Here is a 26,648-nt window from a genome sequence, read left to right on the forward strand (position 1 = left end):
AAAAAAAATGTGGTATTTAAACATGTGTGTCCAATTTATCTCATTTAAGAGTATAAAGACCCATTCCTTACAAGATACCTAACATAACTTAATGACATTTCTCAAAAGCCTAGTTTTTACTTCCTAGGATGCTGTTACAAAGTAAGTCAAAGATTAGTGCTTAACCATTTTTGTTTCACCATCATTTTTCAGTGTTCACAGAGAATAGACATTTTTTTTGGGGGGGGGTACCTAGGATCAAACTCTGGACCTTGCACTTGCAAGGCAGGCGGCAGCACTACTGAACTAAATCCCCGGCCCAATCTTACAAATTTTTTCTAAAAGGCTTTCTACCCTTAAAATCAAAGACATGATGGGTATGGTGGTGCACACCTGTAACCCTAGCACTGGGGAGGCTGAGGCAGGAAGATCACAAGTTTGAGACCACCCTACGCTACACAGTGAGTTCAAGGCCAGCCTGAACTCCCTACGAAGCAACCTTAACAAATTCTCATTTAAAGGCTCCTCACCAGGCATGGTGGTTCATACCTCTAATCCTAGCTACACTGAAGGCTGAAGCAGGAGAACACCAAGTTTTAGGCCAGTGTGGGCAACTTAGCAAGACCTTAAAATGAAAAGAGCTGGAATGTAGTTCAGTGGTAAAGTGTCCAAGTTCAATTTCCAGTACCACCAAAAACAAAAAAATTAAAGAGGCTTTCTAACATAATAAACTAGAGCCCTATTATATACTTATTATGAATCATAACTTAAGATTTGAAATAATGCTTCTCATAATTATAAAGTAAACATAGTCCAGATGTTGTCAACTAAGCCTTGAGCTAATCATTTTATCTTGTTATACTGTATATATTACCAACTAGAAGAGGTTGTGATATATTTATAAAAACAAAAGCTTTCATATACTTTTACCATAAGACAAATGTGATACTTAAAATAAAAGTAAAATGTTAATACCTCCTATATTCTGCTCCTCTGAAAAGGTTTAGAGGGTTTCTCCATACCTTGCATTCTGAAAAATAAGAGGCAAAATGAGAGCTTACCCAAATGAAGTTAAATCTTTATTTAACCAACATTTCCTGTCTACTTACTATATGCTAAGCACAGCAGGTATAAAGATGAAAGAAGCATGAATCACTCCTACACTCAAGAAGCAACACCATTAAATCTAGTCCCTTATTTCTGTCTCCACAGTATTAGGTTCATAACTCAGTTTTAGCATTTACAATATTACAATGTGATTATCTATTTGGTTTTCAGTTTCCCCTCTAAAATATGAACTCTTAAAACTGTTCACTTTTATATTCCTGGAGCCTACTGCACCATCTGGAACTGACTTGTTAAATTGAATTAAATATACCATGAGACGTAGTCATGTAAATGATGGCCTGAATCGTGTGACGAGTGTTATAGTAAAGGTATATTCTGTTCCAAGACAAAGCAAAGGAAGTAATTCATTTTTCTCTGGGGAAAGCAGGGAAGGCTGTGGAGGTGACATGGGAACTGACAGCGAATCACTGTAAAACATGAGTAAAAGCTGTGAGATGAAGACTCTTCCAACCAGAGGAAGTGTAAGACTGCACAGCAGCTGGGCACAGGGACACAGGCCTGTAATACCAGCACTTTGGGAGGCTAAGAGGGAGGATCACAAGTTTGTGTTTTTCCCTCTCATGTTACGTATTTTATTCCGGACTTTTTACATTGTTTTTTATTGGTTCATTTTAGATATACATAATGATAATATTCATCATACAGAATTTCTAACTACACATGATATATATGTTGTTTTCTTCCCTACCCACCTCTCCTCCTTTTGACCCCCTTCCCCTCATTTATAAAAGCTTTGTTTCCAATTTTTTTTTTGTTTTGTTCCCTTCTTTCCTTTCCCTCTCCCTCTTTCCTTGTTCCCCTTCTCATTTGAACATTTTCTTTCCATTTCCCAATATCTATTATAGATTTTGGTCCTTTTTTTAAAAAAAATATTTTTACTGTCAAACCAGTGTGTTTCTTGGTTTACTTACTTTTGGTTTCTCACACCACAGAAACAATGTGGTGTTTAAACATTTGCGTCCAATTTATATCACTTTAGACTCTCAAGGTGCATCCATTTACCTAGAAATGTCTCAAGCTTATCCTTCTTTATGGCAGAGTAATACTACATTGTAGTTTAAAAGACAACACACCTTTATCCACTCATTGCCTGATGGTCGTGTGGGCTGTTTCCAGGATTTAGTTATTTCAAACTGTGCTTCTATAAACATGGGTGTGCATATATCACTGTAGTATGCTTTTAATTCTTTCGGGAAGACATCAAGAAAGGGAAGAGCTGGGTCAAATGGAACCTCTAGTTTTAGTTTTTTCAGGAATCTCTACACTGATTTCCACAGTGATTACACCAGTCTACACTCCCACCAACAGTGGAGAAAGGTTCCTTTTTTCCCACAGTCCTGCCAGCATTTCTAATTGGTTGATATCTTTTTTTTCTTCATAATAGCCATTCTTTCTGGAGAAAGATGGAATCTCAGTGTTGTTTAAAATTGCATCCCTCAAATGACCAGTGATGTTGAACATTTTTCATCTATTTATTTGCCATTTCTACTTCTTTATCTGAGAAGTGTCTATTCATTTCAAATACTCATGTTTTGAATGGGTCTTTAAATTTGGGAGGGTCCAATTTTTTTTAATTGAGTTTATTGGTACATTTTAGGTATATAATACAGTTACATTCATTATTGGGACCTTGTACCTTTACATGACAGGTCTTGGTTCTCATTTTTTCCCCTTGTCCCTGCCCTCCCTTCAGCCCCAGGGTCCAATTTTTTTGAGTTCTTTATATACTCTCAAAATTAGTCCTCTGAGAAGAGCTGGCAAAAATTTTTCCCACACTGTGGATTATCTCTTCACTCTATTGGTGGTTTCTTTGCTGTAAAAAAGCTTTTTAATAAAATGAGAGCTCAATTGTTTATTCTCTGTGATATTTCCTGTGTGACTGGGGTTTTGTTCATAAAGTTTCTGCCTACACCAATGTCTTCAAGAGTTCTACCTATTATATCTTCCAACAGATCTAGTGTTTCTGTTTTAATAATTAGGTCTTTGATTCATTTTGATTTTAGTGCATGGTGAGAGTTAGGTCTAGTTTTAAACTTCAGCATATGGAAAGCAAGTTTTCCCAGCACCACTTATTAAAGAGGGTGCCTTTCTTCCAGTGAAGGTGTTGGGCTCCTTTGTCAAAGATAAGGTGGATGAGTATTTTGGGAGCTGTTTTTGCATCTTCTAATCTGTTCCACTGATCCTCAGTTCTGTTGTTTTGCCAGTACCATGCTGCTTTTATCACTGTAGCTTTGTGGTATAATTTCAAGTCAGGGACTGTGATGTCCCCTGCCTTGAAAAGCCCTGGTTTCAATTCCTAGTACTGTAAAACAAAACAAAACTACACAGTAATATATTAACATGTAATGGCTTTATTGTTACCCTTTAAAAATCAATAAATTATTTTTGAAATTTCTGCTTTTTAACTTTCAGTATAATAATGATGAACATAATTCCTATATAAGCATAGAATATTTAAGGTCGTCAGTAGTTTGTGAGAAGAATTCTAGCCTGCACCATAAAGCCAGAGCCTTCTCCAAAAAAGAATTCCTGTATCCAAAAAGTTTGAGAACTTATTTTTTTCCACATCAGGTCCTCAACTGATAAATACTAAGTAAGCAGTCAGTAACCACTCAGTTACATCCCCAGCCTTTTTTAAATTTCATTACATTTCATTTATTGTGAGACATTAAATTGCCCAGGCTGGTGTCAAATTTCTGATCCTCCTGTCTCAGATTCCTGAGAAGCTCAGATTATAGGCATGTACCACCACACCCAGTAATAACCATTTTACATAGTAGTAAAAAGAAAGGATATAGGAGAAGAGGGAGTATTACAGGAAGGGAATCTAGTTAAGATACTATAGCAATCATCTAGGAAAGAAATGTCAAGGGCCTAAATATGGCACGATGAATGCAGAAATAAAAGAAGGCACAATGAAGCTAATTTTTTTTTTCTGGTACCGAAGATAGAACTCAGGACCTTGTGCTTGTGAGGCAGGCATCAACACCACTGAGCTAAATCCCCGGCTCAGCTAAGATAAATTTTTAGGGCAAATCTTTACAATTGTTGGAGAAGGAAAAAGGCATAAAAGAGATATAAATTGATAGCCATGTGCAGTGGTGTTCGTCAGTAATCCCAACAGTTGGGATGCTGAAGAAGGATCACAAGTTTAAGACCAGTGTGGGCTACACAGTGAATTCAAGGCTGGCCTGGATTACATAGTGAGTCACATCCTATTTCTGAAAGAAGGGAAGGATGGAGGCAGGACGAAAGCAAATAAATAAATGGAAACAATGTCCTGGGAGTCATGGCAAATGCCTTGTCAACATAGCTACTGAAAAGATGAGACAAGATCACAAGTTTGAGCCCAGTCTGTACAACTTAACGAGACCCTGTATCAAAGAGCTAGGGACTTGCCTAGCATATGTGAGCCCCTGCGATCAATTAATCAATAGAAATGACATATAGGGGTCTATACGGAAATTGGAAGGAAGGCTATTAGAAGATACAGTAGTTTCATTTAGGACAGAGTGAGTTCAAGGTACTTAATACCATTAATGGTATAGAAAATCCAGCAAAGAGAAATATGGATCAGGAACTTAAATCAAGCTTGCAAGTAGAAGTTTAAAACTGGTCCTCCCTGGGGATTTAGCTCAGTGGTACTGCTGCCTGCCTCCAAAGCACAAGGTCCCGAGTTCAGTCCCCAGTACCAAAACACAAAAACAAAATAAAACAAAAAAAATACAACATACACACACACACACACACACACACACACACACACACACACACACTGGTCCTCCCAGCATACAGATCTGTGGTAGTTAACATCAAAGAATGAGATGGAGTTCCAGAGAGATTGTTACTCACTTTTTAGGTCAAAATCAAGCATCCCTCTCTTTTTTTTTGAGACAGTCTCATCAAGTCACTACATTGCACAGCCTGGGCTCAAACTCGTGATCCTCCTGCCTCCTAAAGTGTTAAGAAATAAAAGTGTACCACTATGCCTGGTTTATTTTTATTTTGAGATAAGGTCTACCTCAATTGTTAAGTTGCCCAAGCTGGGCTTGAACTTGTAACCCTCCTACCTCAGCTTCCCAGAGTTCTGGGATTAAACCAATGAGCCACTATACCCTGCTCCAAGAACCTCTTTTGTGAAACATTTTGTGGCCCTTCTTCCAAAAATAACTGACTACTACCTTTTTTTCCTGTCACCACAGTGTCATGTATATATAATCTATAAAAACAGTTAAGCATACTCCTTTGCTGTCAACTTATGTATGTCTGAATCTTCTACCATGCCAGACAGGGTTTTTGCTTTGTTTTGTTTTGTTCTTTTTTTTGAGACAGGGTCTCATAGCCCAGGCTGGCCTCAAACTCCCATCAGTCCTCCTGCCTCAGCCTCCCAAGTCCTGGGGTTACAGGCATGTGCCACCACACCTGGCTAGACAATTCTTAAGGTTATCTGCACTGTCATAAGTGACTTACTCCATCTTAAAATAGGGAATGAATTTATATAGGTACTGCCTTATTATTATAATTATTTACACATTGAGCTCAGATTCTTGGGGACAGATCTATGCAGTTATGTTTCAGATCTAAAATGGCTTCCAAAGCCTCATGTGTTTATGTTATAGTTGACTTGCTTTTAGGAGGTGGGGTTTGGACAAGAGGCAGACCACTGTGGGCACGATCCAGAGGATCTGTCTCCTTTCTCGGCCCCTCCCTTGATTCTTTGCTTTCTGGCTGCCACTACATGAGCAGCTTTCCTCCCTCAAGACACTTCCATCATGCTGTCAACCACAAAAGGATTAAAATTTCTAAAAAATGTGAGCCAAAATAAACCTCTCTTCCTTTAAATTATGGATGTCGGTTATTTTGTCCCAGTGACAAAGGAAGTGCCTAAGACATATATTACATTCATTTTAATCTGTCTTGTTCTTAGGAGTTCTGTAATTATTTGATGAAAAAAGGAGAGGGCCGGGGATTTAGCTCAGTGGTTCGGTGGCCTGCCTTGCAAGTGCAAGGACCCGAGTTCAATCCCCGGTACCAAAAAAAAAAAAAAAAGGAGAGAGACAAGAAAGAAAATTATTGATATTCTTTCCTGCACTCTTGAATGGCTGCTAATCCCTTCACATTAATGCTGGTCATGCTTTAGGGCTCCACTTACATGGTACTTCCTCAGGGACTTTGACCATATTTAAAAAGTACCAGTAAGTGAACTCAGGTAGTACTTTTCTACTAAACTAACATAACTCTACTAGTTGGAGTTTATTGAACAAATGAAACATTATGGGAATTTTATGGAATTAATTTGTATCATTACTATATCATTTTACTTATACCAAATGAAAGGTACAATAATCCAAAAATATAACTTTTATTTGGCTATGAAAACTTTACTTTCCTAATTATATATCATTAATATTATTTGTTTTCTATTACAGGATATAGAGGAATAGTCTATGGATTACCTACATTTATGTAAAAGAATTAGTCCTGTGTTTCAGTCTATTTGGACTGCTATCACAAAATACTGTAAACTAGATAATTTAAAAACAAGAGAAATTTATTTCTCAGTTTTGGAGACTGGGAAATCCATGATCAAGTGCTGACAGATCTACTGAAGGTGAGGATTCACTTTCTGTGCATAAATGCCACCCTCTTGCTATGTGTTCACAGGGTGGAAGAGGCAAACAGCTCTCTGCAGTCTCTTATAAGGACATTATCCCATTCATGAGGGATGATCTCATAACCTGATAAAGAGTTGAGGATGAGGTATGCAAATATGAAAATCTCTTCTAATTCAGCACAGAAAACTTTTTTTGCTTCCCCTTTTTATAAACGATAAACCATGGAAAGACAAAGAAGTGAATATCCTGATTTTTAAATAGTTCAGTCTGGAAATAAACCTGTCTCAAACTACATTAATAATACTGCGATGTTCAGCATTTATATCCCCAAACTTTTGAGCTTCTCCCCCCATGATTTGATCATCTCCCAAAGGCCTCACCTCCTAACACTGTCACACTGATGATTAGGTTTCAAAGTATGAGTGAGGGGGCACACAAACAGTCAGACCACAGAACTGTGTTGCTCTGAGTTTATCTCCCATAGTCAACTCAATCTTAAAAATACAGCTGTGAGGGCTGGGGATTTAGCTCAGTGGTTCTGCTGCCTGCCTTGCAAGCACAAGGACCCGAATTTGATCCTCAGTACCAAAAATAAAATAAAATAAAATAAAATAAAAAAAATACAGCTCTGAAAACACACTGAAGAAAATCACCTGACAAATTGTGTCTGCTGGTTTCACCTTCTCTGTTGCTAGGTGAACCTGGCTCTGAGATGCTGCTTTCTGTTCCTCCCATCAGTGGTCGCAAGTGGTTTATAGATACTTGCTCAATAAAAGATGTACCATGCTTATGGAAGTACCACCACTCAAATATCTATGACAAAAAGAAAACATCTTTCATTTAAAACAGAATTTATCAGCATATAAATGAACTCAAACATTCTCTCAAGATGATCCTGTTCAGACAAGTATGAGATGAGAGGAAGGGAATAAAGGGGGAGGGGGTAAAAAGGAAGGATGGGTAGGATCAAAATATGTTACATACATGTAGGAAAATACCACATCAAAACACAATATTTTGGGGCCAGGGATTTAGCTCAGTGGTTCCGCTGCCTGCCTCACCAAATGCAAGGTCCGGAGTTCAATCCCCAGTACCAAAAAAAAAAAAAATCCCACAATATTTTTATAAAATTAATAGGCACAAATAAAAAAACACATTTAAAAGAAGATTTTCCTGTTCAATTCAGAATTTTAAATGCATTATCTTTCCCTACACCAAACCCAAAATTCCCCAATAACATATGTCAAGTTAGGAGTGCAATACGTTGAGATTTTTCACAAACTTAGGCAAAACCACACATTTGTAATAAAGTATTCAAAAACATTAAGAAGTATTTAATCTGTAAATAATAGTATTATGTTACACTGTCATTTTATTCTATCTGTACCATAATTAAAAATATATTTTTAAGTAATTAGTGTAGTAAATTAAGCTCTCAACTAGAATCAGAATGCCCAAATTCGACTCCCAAGACAATAACTTATTAATGGTGTGCTTTGGACAAGTTACTTTCCTTCTAACATCTCAGAGTCTTGATGCTTCTGTCTACTAAATGTGGTTAACAAGTTATAAGAAGGTTCTTTTTGAACCAAAAAGTACTACTGTAGTAGTTATTTGGCAACATTATTGATCTAACTTAAGATAGGTTGCTTCTCAGATTGAACTACCTAAAAATCAAAATATTAATTTCTTTTGTGTTTCCATGGTTTATCACTTATAAAAGAGCAATAGTTAAGCTTAACCATCAACTTGATTGGCTTGGGAGCCATGTAGCAGGATAGTAAAGCACATTTCTGGGTGTGTCTGGTGGACCACGTATTCATGGCTTTGGGGTTTATTGACTCCTAGCCTCCCCTTCTTTGTCACTGTTCCCCACTCTGCTTCCCAGCCAACAGAAACTGGGCAGATTGGCTTCACTATGCACTTTCACCATGATGTTTCTGCCTTAGAGCCAGCCCATCATGGACTGAAACATCTGAAACATGAGCAAAAATAAACCCTTGTTCTGTGTGTCAGGTATTTGGCTCTACTGACAAAAAGCTGACCAATACAGAAAGGAACCAAAAGTAGCCCTCTATGTGGAACTAGTAGAAATTTTCATACTTCTACACTTCAACCTTCTCCACTGTTTATGCCAGGTTCCTTTGCATTTCAGCTTAAATGACATTTCCTCAAGGGAACTTTTCCAAAATCCGCAGAACAGAACTGAAAGCTGTGTTATGCGCTTCCATTGGACTTTGTTTCCCTTTCACAGTAATATTTTAACTTAGGATAATTGTTGCTCAATTCTTCAAGCCCCCAAGCAAACTCCCCCTTGACAAAGAAGTGACACATGCAGCACAAGAATCTTCCCCGACAGTTCGCATGCCTTTTTCTGCTTCATTTCCCCTTACTAATAGTAAGAACACATTCAATGTTTTATTTTTATTTTTTACTCTCCTGTTATAATGTAAGCTCCATGAGGACAGGAATTTATTAGTTTTATGTACTACTATCTGTCCAGTGCCTTAGAACAGTGATGCCTTAAAACAGTGATACTCAATACAAATTGTCAAATGAATGAATCAATGTCTATAATCACTTTCTAGACTAAATTCCATAAAAGCAGAATCTGTCTGCTTACCATGGTATTCCCAACTTCTAGAATAATATCTGACATAGAAAAAGCTCTACGTTTACTTTATTTGGTAAATGAAGACATTAGAAAATTTATAGACCATTTTCCTTAAAAAGTCCACTAACATACTATTCTCCTGACAAATGTAGTGGACAAATGTATCTTTACTTAACAAATAGACATGTATTCATACTTAAGAAATTTTAATATTTTAAAAAATTATTATATATGACCACACAGCAACACACAAAAATGCAGAAATTTTCCAACCTCTAGAAATATTATTTTTGCTTGAGTAAATTATAGAATAAATCTGACAAACAGAAGCCAAAAGTATGAAGTCATTCTGTATAATATTGTGGCCCAATGACTAAAGGCTACAATATATAAAAGTGCTTGAAATGCAAAGTACTGCTTTTTTTCCTATTATGACACTAACATTTTATGCTCAGTCTAAAAATAGCTTCCTTCTTCTCTGCTCACTCTCCCTGAGTTAACAAGCAATTAATCCCAACTGTGGTCATGGTTTGGCTTCTACTAGGTGTTTTATTAAGAAATGTGATAAAACTTCTTTACATTTGTCTCTGTGTGTGTGTGTGTGTGTGCGTGCATGTGTGCATGCGTGTGTGCGTGCGTGTGTGTGGTATGGGGAATTTAACTCAGAGCGTCACACATGGTAGGCAATCTATCAACCACTTGCCCAGCCTAAGGGATCAAATTTCATGAGACAGAAAAGATTTAAATTGAACAAATCTTGGATCAAAAAAAAAAGATCAGGGCTAGGGATGTACCTCAGTGGTGTGGCACCTACCTCACAAGAGCGAGGCCATGAGTTCAGTTCCCAGTACCAAAATAAAAAGATACAGTGGTAGAGTACTTGCCTAGTACAAGATGCTGTAGGTTTAATACCTAGTGATTTTTTTTTAAAGGCGAAATACTGTCAAAGACTTGCATGCAATCAGAGGGCAACAATAATAAACTGCTCTTCACTATATGAAATGCAGGTGGTTTGTTTTATTTATTTATTTAATTTTTGAGGGGTTTTTATTTTTTTGAGACAGGGTCTCACTATGTAGTTGAGACTGACCTGGAACTCACTATGTAGCCAGGCTGGTCTCAAACTCACAGTGATCCTCCTGCCTCAGCCTCCCGAGTGCTGGGATTACAGACATGCACCACCACACCCAGCTTAGATGGTTTTTATTAAGAGCCTTTGGACCATTTAAATCAACTTTTTTGGTACTGGGGATCGAACTTGGGTCCTTGTGCTTGCGAGGCAGGCAGCAGAACCACTGAACTAAATCTCCAGCCCTTAAATCAACTTTTTAACAGAAATAAACAATAATGATAATAATTGCTGAACTGGAGACATAGCTCTGTAGTGGAACATTTACCTAGCATGTGCAAGCCCTGGGCTCAATCCCCAGTACCACACATACATACAAAAATAAATAATAAATAGCTAATATTTATCAAAAGTTCTCTATGAGCTGGGTGTTGTGTGTATGCCTCTAATCCCAAGTACTTAGGAGGCTGAGGCAGGAGGGTCACAAGTTTAAGGCCAGCATGGCCAACTTAATAAGACCCTTTCTCAAAATAAAAATTTGAGAAGGGCTGGAGAAGTAGCTTGGTGGCAATGTTTGCCTAGCATGTGTGGAAGTCTGGTTTCAGTCCTACCCAAAAAAAATATTTCTATGAGCCAAGAATTATGCCAAGTCTTGTAAATGCTTTATGTTGTTTAATCCTCACAACAGCTGATTTTGGAGAGGAGGAATATATTCCAAATTTAAATAACTAGCTCTAGTTCATACCACTGCTCAGGTGCAGATTTGAGTTTCTTATTCAGTTTATCTAACTTCAGAACTTCTAACTATACTTCTCAAACATATGTCAGAGTGTATATATCTATATTTGTGTGTATATCAAGTAAAATAATGTCAAATATATATCAGAGATATGTATATCTATGTGTTTAAGTGTACATGTTCCAAATGTTCAGGTAGTAAAAACAAAACTATAAATACAACAATTTTTGCTAATAAAAACCCCTCAATACTGCACACATAATGATAGTTTAGCCTTAAAATGTTACTTGAGGCCATATTTAGTTCAGGGGTTCTGCTGCCTGCCTCACAAGTACAAGGTCCCAGGTTCCATCCCCAGTACAAAAACAAACAAATAAAATGTTACTTGAATTTCTGAATTTTTGTATATTGAAAACCACATCTAAAAAGAAACAAAGTTGGGCCAGGGATTTAGCCCAGTGGTTCCACCACCTGCCTCGCAAATGTAAAATCCCAAATTGGATCCCCAGTACCAAAATAAATAAATAAATAAATAAAAAGAAACAGTTTCAAACCAGTTTTAGACATCATGTATCTATTGATATATACAGATGCATGATATCCCACTTTTATGAATGAGGAAATTATTTAGACAGTTTATGCGAGTTGCCCAAAGTTAAGTGTCAGTCAACAACTCAAAATCATATCTTCTGGTTCCAGTGTTTTCCCCTTATTTCAACTATTTACAAAGATTGATCCCTCCCCTTGTACTGGGATTGCACCCAGGGTCTTTGCACTGAGCTACATCCCCAGGCCTTTTATGTATTTATTTATTTATATATTTTTTTAAATTTTTGAAACAGGGTCTCAAGACTAAATTGTGCAGACTAGGCTCAAACTTGCTATCCTCCTGCCTCTTTCTCCTACAGTGCTGGGATTACAGGTAGGCACCACCACACCCTGCTTAGTTTATTTTCTTTAGATCTTAAATATATGCTATCGACTATGCTAAGATATGCTTCACCATAAGTGGACTTTATAAAGCAATAAATTGTGAGACTCATATTAACATTTAATTTTCAGTCTGAATTCCTCAATAGTTTTTTTTAAGAGAAAAATCCCTTTCTTTTACATTTCACTTTAACAAGATGCTCAGCATTAGTACCTGTTTAAAAAACAAAGTCCAGTGCCAGGTGTAGTAGTGCATGCCTGTAATCCCAGTACTCGGGAGGCTGAGGCAGGAGGATTGTGGTGAGTTCAAGACCAGCCTGGGCTACACAGTGAGTTCCAGGTCAGTCTCAACTATACTGTGAGACCCTGTCTCAAAAAAAACAAAAAAACAAAAAAACCAAAGTCCAACACAAATGCTATTATTTTTACTAAAGACGGAGGGCACCACCTACAGATGAAAAAAAAGAACAGAAAAATCCAAGGACCATACATGGAATACTACTTAAGATTTGTATCCGCAGCTACATTTTTCCAAAATGTATACTAGGAAACTCTAGATGCTAGGGATGTTAATGGGGATTATAAAAATTTTAAAATATTTTAAAATGTTATCTTGCTCAAGCAAAAGCTGAATTAAATAGGTTTCCATACTGTAGGAGTCTCTAAATAATAATGGCCAAAATTCACTAAGTGCTCACTGAGCTAGCTACCATGTTACAAGCTTTTACACACACTAACTCATTTAGTTATCATAATTGTTCAAAATGGTACTATTATTTTCCTATTTAGAAGAGATACTCGGGCTTGGAATAATTGTAGACTGAATTCCAGACATATAAATTTTCATCTGTCCAATGTTGCTACAACTGAAATATTGGGAGATTTTATATACAAACTATATGTCCAGGTTCTCTTGAAAAGATCTGAAAAATTGGAACACCTGGTAATACCAGTCATAGGTTTGCATGGCAATAATTAGCTTTACCCCCTTTTAGAAAGGATATGCACTTTCCAGATTATCCAGTTCCCAAAGCAAATGATGAATTTATTCTTATATTCTTCCCTTTTATTCACTTTTTTGTTACTAACCAAGGGCCTTGAGGCATTAAATTTCAAACCCATCCCTGGTAACAGTATACAAGACTTTAATATGCAACAAATATTGCCAATCTCTAAAAGTACAGAGAGAGATGTACTCTTCCCCAAACTTGTTTGACTAGGTAATGATTTTTTCAAGCGTCTAACACATTTTAGAAATGCTGATATATAAATAAATTATTGTAACCATATAAAAGACCTTTGGATAAATATCAAAACATCAATTTAAAAAATGTAAACTACTTACAAATATCAGTCCTGAAATCAAAGAAGATGTCCCTGTAAGTGCCACATAGAATTTGGGTGTCAGTGAATTTAAAAATCCTGTCACTGTTAAAAGAAAAAAACATCAAAGTTTAAAAAAACACAAATTGAAAGTGCTTAAGTTATAAATATGTAGGTATCTTTGAGTGGAGAAACACTAGTGGACAGATGCTCCTCAACTTAAGAGGGTAGATTTTGATAAACCCTTTGAAAATTGAATAGCATAAATTGAAAGTACATATGATATCCCAAACCTTCCAAATATCATAGCTTCCCAATGTAATACACTGCATTGTTTATCCTCCAGATTGTGTATCTGACTGCCCAGGATTGGACAGGAAAACATCAAAATTCAAAATTTCTACTGAATGCATATGGCTTTTGTTCCACTGTAAAAATTGAAAAAGTGTAAATTGAGCCACCTTATGAAAATTCATTCAGAAGTATAATTTTAAAAACTGCTATAAATTCCCATTGTATCATGTCTTAAAATTTCATTCACACATGTAAAGGTAGGATTTCACACTGTTGATTAGTTAAGTAAGAAGCAAATTAAAACGAGTCTTAGGGTAGGCTGGGCATGTAACTCAGTGGTAGAGTGCTTGCCTAACATCCATGAGGTTCTCGTTTCAATCCCCAACACAAGATAAATGAATTAATGTTTAAATAAAAACAAAATGAAGCTTAGTAAGTGCAAGGCCCTAGGTTCCAGCCCTAGCATCAAAAAAGCAGGAAAGAAAAAAAAGAAAAAGAAAGAAAAGAAAATTGAGGGGCTGGGATTTCAGCCGCCTGCCTCACAAGCGCAGGGACCGGGGTTCAATCCCCGGTAAAAAAAAAAAAAAAAGATGCCATGAAAAGAATATTGAAGGCTGGGGATTTAGCTCAGTGGTTTTGCTACCTGCTTTGCAAGTGCAAGGTCCTGAGTTCGATCTTCGGTACAAAAAAAAAAAAAATTTTTTTTTAGATCATTTCTCTTGCCTTTGAACATAAAACCTAAAGCACTTATACGTCATAATTTAGAATTTTTGCAAAACTCTAGGAAGTTATCAAACCAAGGAAGTTTTAAAAACACTCAATTACTTTGATGAAATACAAACGAATGTTTCAAATGGGAAAAAAAACAGTATGAGGGCTGGAGATTTAGCCCAGTGGTTCGGTGGCCTGCCTTGCGAAGCGCAAGGACCCGAGTTCAATCCCCGGTACCAAAAAAAAAAAAGTGCGAGCTCTCTGAAACTGTTTTACTAAAATCCTTGATCTGACTCTTCACTTCAAACAACTGTCTTAGTACTTTGGATTTTTAAAGTAATGAAAATGTTTAGTAGTCAACTACTCTCATCTAACTGGTGCATCTAGTTAACACGTAGAAAATTTTTTTAAAACTCAATAACATTTTGCTGAGCATACAAACTGCCATTAAGCCATTCACCTGTTACAGACACAAAATTATTTCTTTAGCCTGTTTTAGTATGCCAGTTAAATCTGACTTTACATTGCATCTACCTTCAAAAACTCTTAATATATTCCAGAAGTTTATCTCAGTCTTTCACGTCTGGCTACAGAAAAATTAACCACTGCACTGATTCAAGTGATCACTCCACAAAAAACTTCCATCTTGTTCTCAGGCTGCTGCTCGCAGCACGAGTGAAAGAAATGTAATAACACTCGTATGGGCCCCAACCACTTCATCCTGTCTACAACTAAAGACCAGTAGTTATTTGTAGAACCCATGAAAACCAACACTTCGACACTTCTTTGTATCTTTAGCCTAGACTACATAACGTGTGCAAAGCCACCGGTATTTTCTCCTTCACTATCCTACAACGATCCAATTTATTACTCAAGATGAAGCCTAAAAGAACTGATAAAAATATCACAAAACTACATAATTCTTAACAGAACTATTTTAAAACAAAGAGATGGTACGCTAAGATCATGGCATTTTCTGAGATCACTGTATTACAGATGAACGTGTCTTTGTCGTCTTAGGCGTAGGTTTATCTTCGCTAAGCAGGAACGATTTTCAAGGGACCAACAAAAGGTGAAAGTGCATATGGATTCTGTATACAAGTCTGAGAATGCTCTTTTCTGTCTGTCCTACCACCGGAAGCCTACAGTTTATCAGGTGGCATTTCCTGGGGGTAAACCGGGACAGCTCAGAGAGGGCGGATCTTAGGAGGTCTAGGGAGGAGCCGTTAGCGGCATTTCGGGTTTGACAATCAGCTGCGCGGTTGTGGCCTAAGAAAAAAAGAACACACGGATTCGCGCAACACCGACTCCTCCAAACCCTCCAGGGTTCCCGAGACTCTCTGTCCTCTGGCGCTCGCCCCCCGGCACCTCTCCCAGGGCCCCCCGCCCGTCCCCGGGAAGTCTGGGCTTCTCACCCGCTGCCAAGTGCTCACACAGCCTCAGCGGGACCCTCAGAGCGTAAAGCAGCCCCAGCCCCGCCACGAACCACAGGGAGGCCCCAGCCCCTGCCAGCCCGGCTCGCAGACGCTCCTTCCAGCCCAGCGGCGGGCTTAGGCCGCGAGCAGGTGCAGAAGAAAATGCAGCGGCGGCCGCAGCTTCGCCCAAGTAGTTCCTGTCCGCCATCTTGCCACTCCCGCGGGCGCCGGCAGCTGGGAGGGGAGAGCGGCAGGAAACCCGGAGTCGGGAATCCTGGGATAGCGACGGGCCTGAAGTTGGCTCCGTAGAGACTGAATCCTGGGGATCCCCACCGCCAAGACCTAGAAATTGGTGGAGCAAGTCCCAAGCCTTTGACAAAACTACTCCTCCCGGGCGGAGGTGGGGGTTGATAGCGGCACCTGTCCCGGAGGGTTTGGAGTAAGATGTGACGCTGAAGGGAAGTGGTTTTGCTTCTGTACAAGTTGAGGTCACCTTTCACCCTATTCCCAAAGTTTGAAAAGCTATCGGTCGTTCCAGGGGCTGAGCAGCTTTTAGCACTTTGGACTCGGCTGCCACGAAGATTAATGGTACCAGGAAATTTTAGAGGAGTAACAATAGCTTTTCGACTGGATGGAACCCACATCACGACCAGTCCAAACACGCTGCAAACATCCAACAGATGAAATGGTAAATGACTGTAACTCAGGGAAATAATTATCTGAGGGGAAAGCCGACTTCCTGGGGCGCGGGACCTCGAAACCGTCGGCCCGGCGCGCTCTACTGACATGGCGCCCTCGCGGTCGCCGTTTCCGGGCGGGTCCTTCCGACGCTGATTCCATCACTCCCTTCCTTCCCGGCCTGCCTCGCGCCCGCAGCCGGGCTGGGCCAGAGCTGCCCAAGATGGCGGACTTCGAGGATCGGGTGTCCGATGAGGAGAAGGTAAGGGGGTCCGCCTGCCTCTCTCACCTCCTCCCGCAACAGGGTATAAGGGTGTGACCCAGCTGCGGCGGGAAGCCTGGCCGTGTCTTCAGGAAAAAAAGAGGTTCTTGCTCGAGACGGCATACGTTCTCTGCAGTCGGGACACTTCCCTTTTAAGGGGTTTTCCTCTGCCTCACGGTGGCCCCAGTTCTCCATTCTTCAAGTCGGTTCCTTTCCTTCTGGATCTGAGGCACAGCCTTCTTGCAGAGAAGAGGCTTTTCCCTTATTGAATCTTGACTGTAGACTCTTCTGTAATTTTAAGATGGGGCAATGGTGATGTCGCTACTTATTAAGCAGCGGTTATTTTACCGCCTTTAGGCTGTTGGGTCTCTCGCCCTCCCCCCACCCATTTTTAGGTGTGTTTGGAGCCAGTTTAGGGCGAGTCACTTCCTGGTCTGGGTGGCCTCTAAACTTCCCTTTTGCTCCTCCTTCCTCAGGAAGTGATCTTTCTGTCACGACTGTTCGACTGGGAGAGGTCCCCACATGTTCATCTTACTGCACATCCACTTTTCTCACGTTCTATCGGTTAAACTAGTTGGCTTTAATAAAGGCTCAGAGCATTCACTTCAGAATTTGAACACCACTCTTCTGCAGGTGCTTCTTTGATTGTAGGTACATGGACCTCCGGGTGACTCCGTCCCTCGCGTCTTGTCTTAATGATATTTTTAAAAACACTTTTCGTCTTCTTGTTAAGAAATTCGGAATAGCCAGTGGATTTTTTTTTTAAATCTCCAGGTTTTATATAGCACATAATTACCATATTAACACATTCAAGTCTGGACCAAAAAAAAAAAGCTGCTTGCTTTCTTTGGTGCCCTACGGAGTTGGATCTTTCACCGTGGAATTTCTGTACTTATCTCTTTAAAAATGACTTAAATACAAGAGCATGTTGTAGTTAGACGGAATAACTATTTTCCTGACAACTACATACCTTTTAAAAACAGTTTGTCGAGCTTATCAAGCTTTTCAGTAAATACAGCATTTTAGGGCCTGTAGAAATTACTTTCACCAGATAATTCCTTGTCACCTACGGTGGCTGTTACAAAGTGTGCATCCTTGATTGTTCTGCAAATCTGAGTTCTTTTTATTATAATAAGAATAGATTGGGAGCCAGACGTGGTGGCGCACTCCTGTAATTGCAGCACTTGAGAGACTGAGGCAGGAGAATTGCTGGAGTTTGAGACCAGCCTGAATTACAGTGCAAGACCCTATCTAAAAAAAAAATTGGGGGTAGAAGAAGGCACTGTTAAGCCAGGAACACATTTTGCAGAATAATTTGACCTGACATACCTACGTGTGGCATGCCATTTTGAAATACTGAGGCAGATGCTCTTTGCCCTTAAAAACCACTGAACAACAATTAGTATTAGGGCCAAGGCATGGTGGCGCATGCCTGTAATCCCAGCACTTGGAAGGCTGAGGCAGGAGGATCACTGTGAGTTTGAGACCAGCCTAGACTACATAGTAAGTTTGAAGTCAGTCTCAACTACATAGTGAAACCCTGTCTCAAAAAAATAAAAATAAAAACAATTAGCATTAGGTTTTCTCTTATTTGGAAGTTCATTCTCATAAATGTTGAAAGTTTAGGAGGGAAAAGGTATGTATGAACTGATACTGGAAAGAAAACTATAAAAAATGTCTGTTGTAAGGTAAATAGTTATGATTCAGATATATTAACAGTGAAAATCCTGAGATAAAATACTTATTAATGTAACCTGTAGTCCAGTTATTTGAAACCAAAATATTGTTAGATTTCACAAAGAAATTAGGTAAAACTGGGTGTGATGGTCCATATGTAAAATCCTGCTAGTCCAGAGGCTGAGGCAATATCAAATTCAAGGACAGTGTGAGCAATTTTAACATGACTCTGTCTCAAAATTTTAAAAATTGAGACATAGGTCAGTGGTTGAGCTCCCCTGTGTTCAATATCCAGTACCATAAAAGAAAAAAAATTAGGTAAAAATAAGCTTTTAAGTTTATTGTGTCCACATGATACACATTTACCAATTTACCAGTGTTGTTGGGTTTTTGTCTTTGACACAGGGTTAGAATGCCTTTTTAAGTAAATTGGGAAAATATATATGTATTTCAAAATGCAGGTTAAGATGCCTGGCTACTGACAGTGTTTGAATAATGCTGGTTAATACCTTGATTTTACAACAGATGTGTAATGTTTCCTCTTTTTTGTTTTTGTTTTTGCACTGGGATCGAACTCAGTACCTGTGGCAGAACCACTGAGCTAAATCCCCAACCCCTGATGTTTCCTCTTCTAACACATTTCTTTTGTTGCTTAATTTCAATGCTGTAATAAGTAAATCATAATTAGTAAGGTAAATCTGCTGAAAAGTATTAATGAATTTTATTCATACTTAGTAAAGAGTTTTTAGATTGTCTTATGTTGTCTTCATTAATGTAGATAATTAAGTATAGTTGGTATGATAGAATTCCATACGATTTTGGGATTACTGAAATGTTAGGTTCCTATTCCAAGATGAAACCTATTTGTGTCTCTCTATGAATCTATTAAGTAAAAAGAAAGGGCTTTGACTTATAAGGTACAGTATTTGAGTTTTCCTTCAGCTTCATACCTACCTGCCCCAGTCTTCTAGCCTTTAGATTCCTTTTAACTTAATTTAAGGATTGAGAAAGTACTTTTCCAACAGGACTAATTAATATATCTTAGTAGTCATAAGTGGTAGTAGCCCTTAAATGAGACCTTTGTTCTTTAAGATGTTCATAATAAAACTAACTTTAAAAATCAAAATATTTTGAGTCTCAGTTTGTATTTCAAGTTCTTGAAGGAAATCTGGAGTAAATTTTTCTTTTTTGTCTTTGTTTCAACTTCATTTGTTTTGGGTGGGTCTAGTTTTTTGAGAGTCTCATTATGTTGCCCAGCCTGGCCTCCCAACTCAAGATCCTCCTGCCTCAGCACTCCTCTTGGAGTGTTAGGTTTATAGGAATGCCCCACCATGCCTGCTGATTTGTGCTTTTTTAAGGCATATATGCCATGATACCGAATATATTTTAATTTTACTTTTCAACTTTGATAAATTCTCAGAAGACAAAGCTGTGGTAAATTTGATGATAGTGGTCTCTGAACCTTGAAGGCATTTCTATAAAAGCTAGTAAAATCCATTCTCATAACTAACTACAAAAGTTTTTATATCTTTATAAAGAGAAAGTGTTTTGTTTTGTTTTGTTTTTTTTACTTCTGCCTTGTTTTCTGAAATGGTCATGATGAGCTGTCTAAATAAAGCAGGAAGTGAAAAGTGTGATAATAGATATGAATGCTTTTAGTTTTATCCTGGAGTTCAGTTTTAGAATGAGCTCCATTCTTGTAGTCTTGTATTTGGTTCTAGATGCTTAGCAAGACCAATGTATCCTAATTAGGAAACTTGAACTATAAGATGAACTACTTATTTGGGTTCCATTCTTTGTGTTTCCTTTACTTCATGATTCAGCATTTTTAAAACATGCAAAGAGAATTTTAGGGCTGAAGAAAAATGTTTAGTGTGCTTTATTCTCTTGAACCTAGCTAGTAGAATACTTTATTTTTGTACAACTTCAAAAATACCCTAACTGAGGGCCACGAATTTAGCTCAGTGGTGCTGACACCTGCCTTGCAAGTGCAAGGACCTGAGTTCGATCCCCGGTACCAAAAAAAAAAAACCATAACTGAGAATTGGAGCTTTATGCTTTTAGTTAGATAATGGTATCAATTGTAAAGCATTGTTCTGAGAAACAGATTTAGCAAAATAATTTGGTAGAGGGCTAGGGATTTAGTTCAGTGATTCCACCGCCTGCCTTGCAAGTGAAAGGTTCTGAGTTCGATCCCCAGTACCAAAAAAAAAAATTTATTTGGTACAGATGTAGCAAATGTTGTAAATGGATGAATGAATTTGAGGGTCCTGGTAGACCTCATGAAAATATACTTTTAGAATGGATTTCTTTGAATATGTATTACTTCCTTAGTTAACTAAATAAGTTACAACTGTTCTGGAATAAACTAAGCCTAAAGTTTATTTGCCATGACAGATTTCTAACAAATCATCAACTAGCATTAATATTCTTCACTTCCTTTTAGTTTTGCTAAGTAGTCATCATATAATCTGTTGCAAAATCCTAAATCAGAAACACAGACCCTCGGTGCAAATGCAGGTGCCTAGTCTGTTTTAAGAGTGCAGGTTTATCATTATTTCTTCCAGAGTATTAAACTGTTTTATTAAAACCAGCCTTCAGCTGGAGCACATGTGTAATACCAACAGTGGGAGCCTAAGATAGGAAGACTGCATATTTGAGCACAGCCCAGGCAATTTAGCAAGTTCCTATCAAAAAAAATTTTTTTTTTTTTTTGAGGGCTGGGATGTAATTCAGTGTGAAGACCCTGGGTTCAATCCTCTGTGTCTTCAAGAGGAAAAAAAGGCCTTCATGCTAAATAAAGTAGTATAATTAGTCAGAAAATTCAAGTCCCAACTTTGTCTGATTCTGACCTCTGCTTTTTTTTTTTTTTTTTTTTTAACTATACCAACTTTTCCATGGAATAGAGCCATCCTTTAAGAAATTATAAATGAGGTGTTGTGATATAATGGAATAGGATGATTTAGATTGTTAGGAGATTTAGCCTCTCCCTGTTGTGCATTTAGCCATTTGAGTGATTTTGGAAAAAACACTTAAATGAGCCTCAGTTTTCTTCTCAAATAGGAGGCAGGCGGAATTGGATGGAACTGCCCCAACGGTTTAATGCACTTTTTCAAACTCTAATAAAGAAATCTCTATTTTTAAAATTGAAACATAAATATATTTCAGGAAGTGCTTACATTGTCTGCTTTCTTGTATTTGCCCTGATAACAAGACTGAGTTTCTTGTCTTGGAACCATGTCTTTTCCCTCTCTCTCTCTCTCTCTCTCTCTCTCTCTCTCTGTCCAAGTTTTTGTTTTGTTTTGGTTTTTTTTTTTTAATAAATTTAATTTTATTTATCCTGTTCATTTCCTCAAGCCCCCTCCCCTCCCTATGTGCAAAAGGTTTGTTTCCATTTCTTTTCCTATTTTCACTTTTTAACTTGTTCCCTTCTCCCTCTCTCCTCTATTGTTCCCTTTCCCATTTGAACATTTTCTTCCCATTTCCCACCATCCCATTATACATTTTACTCCTTATTTCCACTTTTGGTTTCTCACAGCAGAGAAACCATGTGGCATTTAAACATGTGCATCCAATTTATTTCACTTAAGAGTTATGATCCCAGACCAGAGATTTAACTCAGTGGTTCCACAACCTGCCTCGCAAGCACAAGGACCCAAGTTCCATCCCCGGTACCAAAAAAAGAAAGTTATGATCTCAAGGTCCATCCATTTTAGCTATAATGTCTGAAGCTCATCCTTCTTTATGACAGAGTAGTACTCCATTGTATTTTTTAAAACATCTTTATCTACTCATCAGTTGATGGGCATTTAGGCTGTTACCAAGATTTAGCTATTACAAACTGTGCAGCTATAAACATGGGTGTGCATATATCACTGTGGTATGATGCTTTTTGTTCTTTAAGAAAGATACCAAGAAGAGGTATAGCTGGGTCAAATGGAACCTCTAGTTATAATTTCTTTTTCCTATTACTTTCTTTTGGTACCGGGGATCAAACTTGGTCCCTTGCGCATGCAAGGCAGGCACCAGAACCACTGAGCTAAATCCCCGGCCCTCTAGTTGTAATTTTTTGAGAAATCTCCACACTGATATCTACAGTGGTTGCACCAGTCTGTACTCCCACCAACAATGGAGAAGGATTCCTTTTTCCCCACAGCTCCTCCAGTGTTTATTATTGATTGATTTCTTAATAGTAGCCATTCTTTCTGGAGTGAGATGGAATCTCAGCGTTGCTTAAATTCACATTTCACAAATGACTGGTGATGTTGAACATTTTTTTCATCTATTTATTTGCCATTTCTAATTCTCATCTGAGAAGTGACTTTATTTCAGATACCCTTTTTTGCATTGGGTCTTTAAATTTGAGGGGTGTGATTTGTTTTTGGGTTTTTTTAGTTCTTTATATATTGTAGATAATAGTCCTTTATCTGAATAACTGGTAAATATCTTCCCATTCTGTGTCTTGTCATTCTGTTGGTGGTTTCTCTTGCTGTGCAAAAACTTGTTAATAAAAAGAGATTCCAGTTATTGATTCTTCGTAGTACTTCCTGTGCGGTCTGGGTTTTGTTCATGAAGTCTTTACCTACTCCTGTGTCCTCAAGCATTCTGCCTATTTTCTCTTCCAGCAAATTTAGTGTTTCTATTTTAATATTTAGATCTTTGATCCATTTTGATTTTAGGTTAGTGCATGGTGAAAGATATGGATCTAGTTTCAATCTTTGGCATATGCAAAGTCAGTTTTTCCAGCACTCTTTATTAAAGAGGGTGTCTTTCTTCTGGTGAAGGTGTTTGGCTTCTTTGTTGAAAATAAGGTGGTTGAGTATATAAGTCAGGGATTGTGATACCCTCTGCTTTGCCTTTGTTGCCAGAATTGCCTTTGCTATTCTGGGTCTCTTCTGGATCCAAATGAATTTTAGGATTGTTTTTTCTAATTCTGTGAGATATTCTGTTGGGATTTTGATTGGAATTGCATTGAATCTGTCACAATTTTGAAATTGTGATTGGCCATTTTCACTTTATTGGGAACCATGTCTTATCTAGTGCATAGCACAGTACCACATGGAATAAAAGTGTCATTAATTCTCCAGTGCACATCCTTTATAGTCTATAAAATGGCTCCTCTGATTATTTCTGGTGATCTCTGGGTATTCAGAAGTGTGTTTATACTTAGGGTGCCTTTTGTACATCATTGTGTCTGAGGACCTGCTGCCATTGCTGATGCTCTGCCATGCCGGTGCTGCCAGCATTCAGGTCCTATCTCCTAAATGTTGTCCCAGTAGATCCCATAAAGCTACAAAGCCTTGTGGATTACCAGGTGATTATTGGTACTTGCAAGGAGACTTGCAAAGTCCCTAATAAAAGTATTTCCTTCTGCTTAAGTCTTCTCCTTTAGAAAGTTCAGAAAAACACACTAAGCCAGGCATGGAGGTTTAGGAGGAGGTTTAGGCAGGAGGATCTGAAGTTCGAGGTTATCCTGGACTACCGTGGAATTCTACCATTGTCGTTATTTGAGACCTTTTCTGTGCCCCTCCCATCCCTTGCTGGAGATCAAACTCAGCACCTTACACTTGCCTGGCAGGCAAAGCACTGCTGAGCTACATACCCAGCTTGGGACCTTTTGTGCTGCTTGATTCCTGCCCCCTGACCCCTTACCCCATGCTGGTAATTAAATGGTTGAGAGAGGTAACTAGGAAATATATGGGAGCTGTTACTTAGTTTTTTCTAGGATGTTACAAATTTTATGCTTCAATTTGTCATTATTACACAATTTATAATAAATGATTAAAATATAATGGTTATGCCTGTTAAACAAAGATTTATTTTGACACATATTAGTAAGGAAGATTATTTATCTGTTTACCACAGAGGAGAGATTAGGCTCACCTGCTGATAGAGTAATGACAGCCAAGGATTTATAGCCAATGAGCAGAGAGAGGGTGGGTGTCAAGAGATGAAAAATAATTAAGAAACATCAAATATAGGGGGATTCTTGCTGAAGACAGGGCAAAGACATGTTGAAGAATTTGATCAGATAACAAAAGTGAGCAAATTCTTATTAAAGCTAGGCTGGGCAGGTCAAAGATGGGCATTAGTGGGGGAAGGGAAAGGCTTAGTCAAGAAAATGGCTCAGAGAAACCCATCTAAAATTTGGTAAAGAAATGGTCTTTGTCCCCTTTGAGGTATGTAATTAATTTAACAAATCTTCAATGTTTAAGACATGCCAGGAGAGCAAAAGCCAGCAAGCCTGCCTTCCTTCTTTCCTACCTTCTTTTCTTTTCAGTGCTGAGGTTTGAATCCAGGATCTACCTATGCTAGACAAGAACTCTACCACCGAGCTACATCCCTAGCCAAACTTTTTTTTTTGCTCTTGCTAAAAATAATGTCCTACATGTCTTCAAATGGGAAAACTCCTTTAGAAAAGAGTATTGAATTCTATGCAAAGAGGACTTTTTTTTACCAGGATAAGAATAAAATATATTCCTTTCAGGAAAAGAGATGCAACTGTTCTTAACATTTCTGGAATGAGATAGGATAAAAAGTAAAATATGGATGCACAACTTACTGTTATTATCCTTTCCTGAAGTATATAGTCTATAGCCTCTTTTTAAAAGTGTAAGAAAACTTTGAAAGGGAAATCAGAGCAAAGACATTTTAGAAACATTTTTTGGTCAATAGAAAGTTCATAATGTTAATAGTGATTGCTGAGGGCTGGCGATTTAGCTCAGTGGCACCGTGCCTTCCTCAAAAGCACAAGGTCCTGAGTTTGATCCCCAGTACTAGGAGAAAAAGAAATAGTGATAACTGATGATGGTAATGATAATATGAGGTGACTGTGACACAAAGAATTTCTGAAGAAAATTTAGAACTAGTTTATCAGTAATTTAAAGTTTGCTCAGTTTAATAATTTAAAGCAATGGTTATCCTTTTTTGGCAGGTGAGGGAGCCTGGGGATCAAAACCAGGGCTTCACGCATGCTACCAGGCTAGGCAGGCACTCTACCGAGCTTCTTTCTAGCTCTCTTCTCTCTTATTTTTGAGACACAGGGTGTTTGTTCTCATATTTATCTGTTCTTTAGCCAGGGCAGGGAAGCAAGCAGAGTTTCACAGAGGCAGAACTTAGCAAAGGATAGGGAGGTGGAAATAATTTTTTTTTCAACTTCTCTTGCAGTTTATCTTTAAGACATAGGGAGATATGGAGGTACAGGCAGGTGTTGTTTTAGCAGTTCATCTTTCGGGCACAGTGACCTTCATGGGTTTAGTGGGAGAGGCAGGCCTTGAGACCCATCAGCCTTGAGACTATCAGTCTCTGTCCAGCTTTCAGACTCTTTTAAGACTGTCCAGCTTTTAGTCTCTGCTTTGTCCTTTGTTCCTTTCCATTTCAAGAACTACTGGGGAGTACTTCTTGCAAAGTAACAACCATCATCTGACCTTTAAAGATGGGAAAGATTTAGAAAAGATAAAGAGAGAAACATAGCTTTCAAGGACAGTAAGTCAAGCCCAAGAAGTAAATTTTTGTGTATTTAATAACCTGAGAGTGGTAAAGGTTTTGGTAGATACCAGGGAGGTTTGTCTAGCAAGTATTTGGCTCCTGAAGCATAAAAATGTTGGGCTATATAGACTGACCTGGGTCTTAGTAGTAAGAGCAATATGAATATTATCTAGTGAAAGAATTTCCAACCTGGCATGGTGGCTTGAGGCTGGAGGATCACTGTGAATTCAAGGCCAGCCAGGGCTAGTGAGTTCAAGGCCACCCTGAACTACATAGTGATACCCTATCTCAAAAAAATAAAGTAAAATAAAAAAGGAAAATCTAAACAGAGCCAATCCATGTGACACAGTACAAATAATCCTCTGGAATTTTACTTTCTGTTAACACATAGTATAGTTGGGTGTATAAATTTTGATCCCAGCTCCACTTTGTAAGCATGCAAATTTAGACAAAGCATAATCTTTGAACCTATTTCTTCAATTATAAATGGGGATAATGGCCTCTTCCCCACTTAATCTTAATAAGCTATTTAACGATCAAAAGAGAAACAGGTTATGCAAGAGTTTTGCAAATAATCAAATAGTATTCATTTACATTCCAATAAGACATGTGTCAAGTCTTTGCCTTGGATATACAGTAGTGAATAAGAGTAACAAGTTCTGTTTTGTGCCAAGGGTTGGAAAACTATGACCCATGGGCCAAATTCAGTCTACCTTCTTTCATAGA

The 26,648-nt window shown here is 38.2% G+C and overlaps 2 protein-coding genes across 8 annotated transcripts in view; one reads left to right on the plus strand and one right to left on the minus strand.

Annotated features, from left to right (window-relative positions):
- St7l (suppression of tumorigenicity 7 like) overlaps positions 1-16,466 on the minus strand; it is a 91,984-nt gene extending 75,518 nt beyond the window's left edge. For all 6 annotated transcript variants that reach the window (XM_010631292.3, XM_010631291.3, XM_010631293.3 and 3 more), the window contains exons 1-4: positions 15,818-16,466; positions 13,420-13,502; positions 7,376-7,535; positions 955-1,009 (exon numbers count right to left, since the gene is read on the minus strand). In XM_010631292.3, the coding sequence (XP_010629594.1) occupies positions 955-1,009; positions 7,376-7,535; positions 13,420-13,502; positions 15,818-16,025 (506 nt within the window). In that variant the 5' untranslated portion in view covers positions 16,026-16,466. The remainder of the gene's footprint in view (positions 1-954; positions 1,010-7,375; positions 7,536-13,419; positions 13,503-15,817) is intronic.
- Positions 16,467-16,587: 121 nt separating this feature from the next.
- The window catches only part of Capza1 (capping actin protein of muscle Z-line subunit alpha 1), a 43,228-nt gene continuing 33,167 nt past the window's right edge, over positions 16,588-26,648 (plus strand). For both annotated transcript variants that reach the window (XM_033758291.1, XM_033758292.1), the window contains exon 1: positions 16,588-16,757. In XM_033758291.1, coding sequence (XP_033614182.1) covers positions 16,719-16,757 — 39 coding nt within the window. In that variant the 5' untranslated portion in view covers positions 16,588-16,718. The remainder of the gene's footprint in view (positions 16,758-26,648) is intronic.

The sequence above is a fragment of the Fukomys damarensis genome, unplaced genomic scaffold, assembly GCF_012274545.1.
Source record: "Fukomys damarensis isolate Sample0158 unplaced genomic scaffold, DMR_v1.0_HiC HiC_scaffold_33, whole genome shotgun sequence".
In the NCBI taxonomy this organism is placed as follows: domain Eukaryota; kingdom Metazoa; phylum Chordata; class Mammalia; order Rodentia; family Bathyergidae; genus Fukomys; species Fukomys damarensis.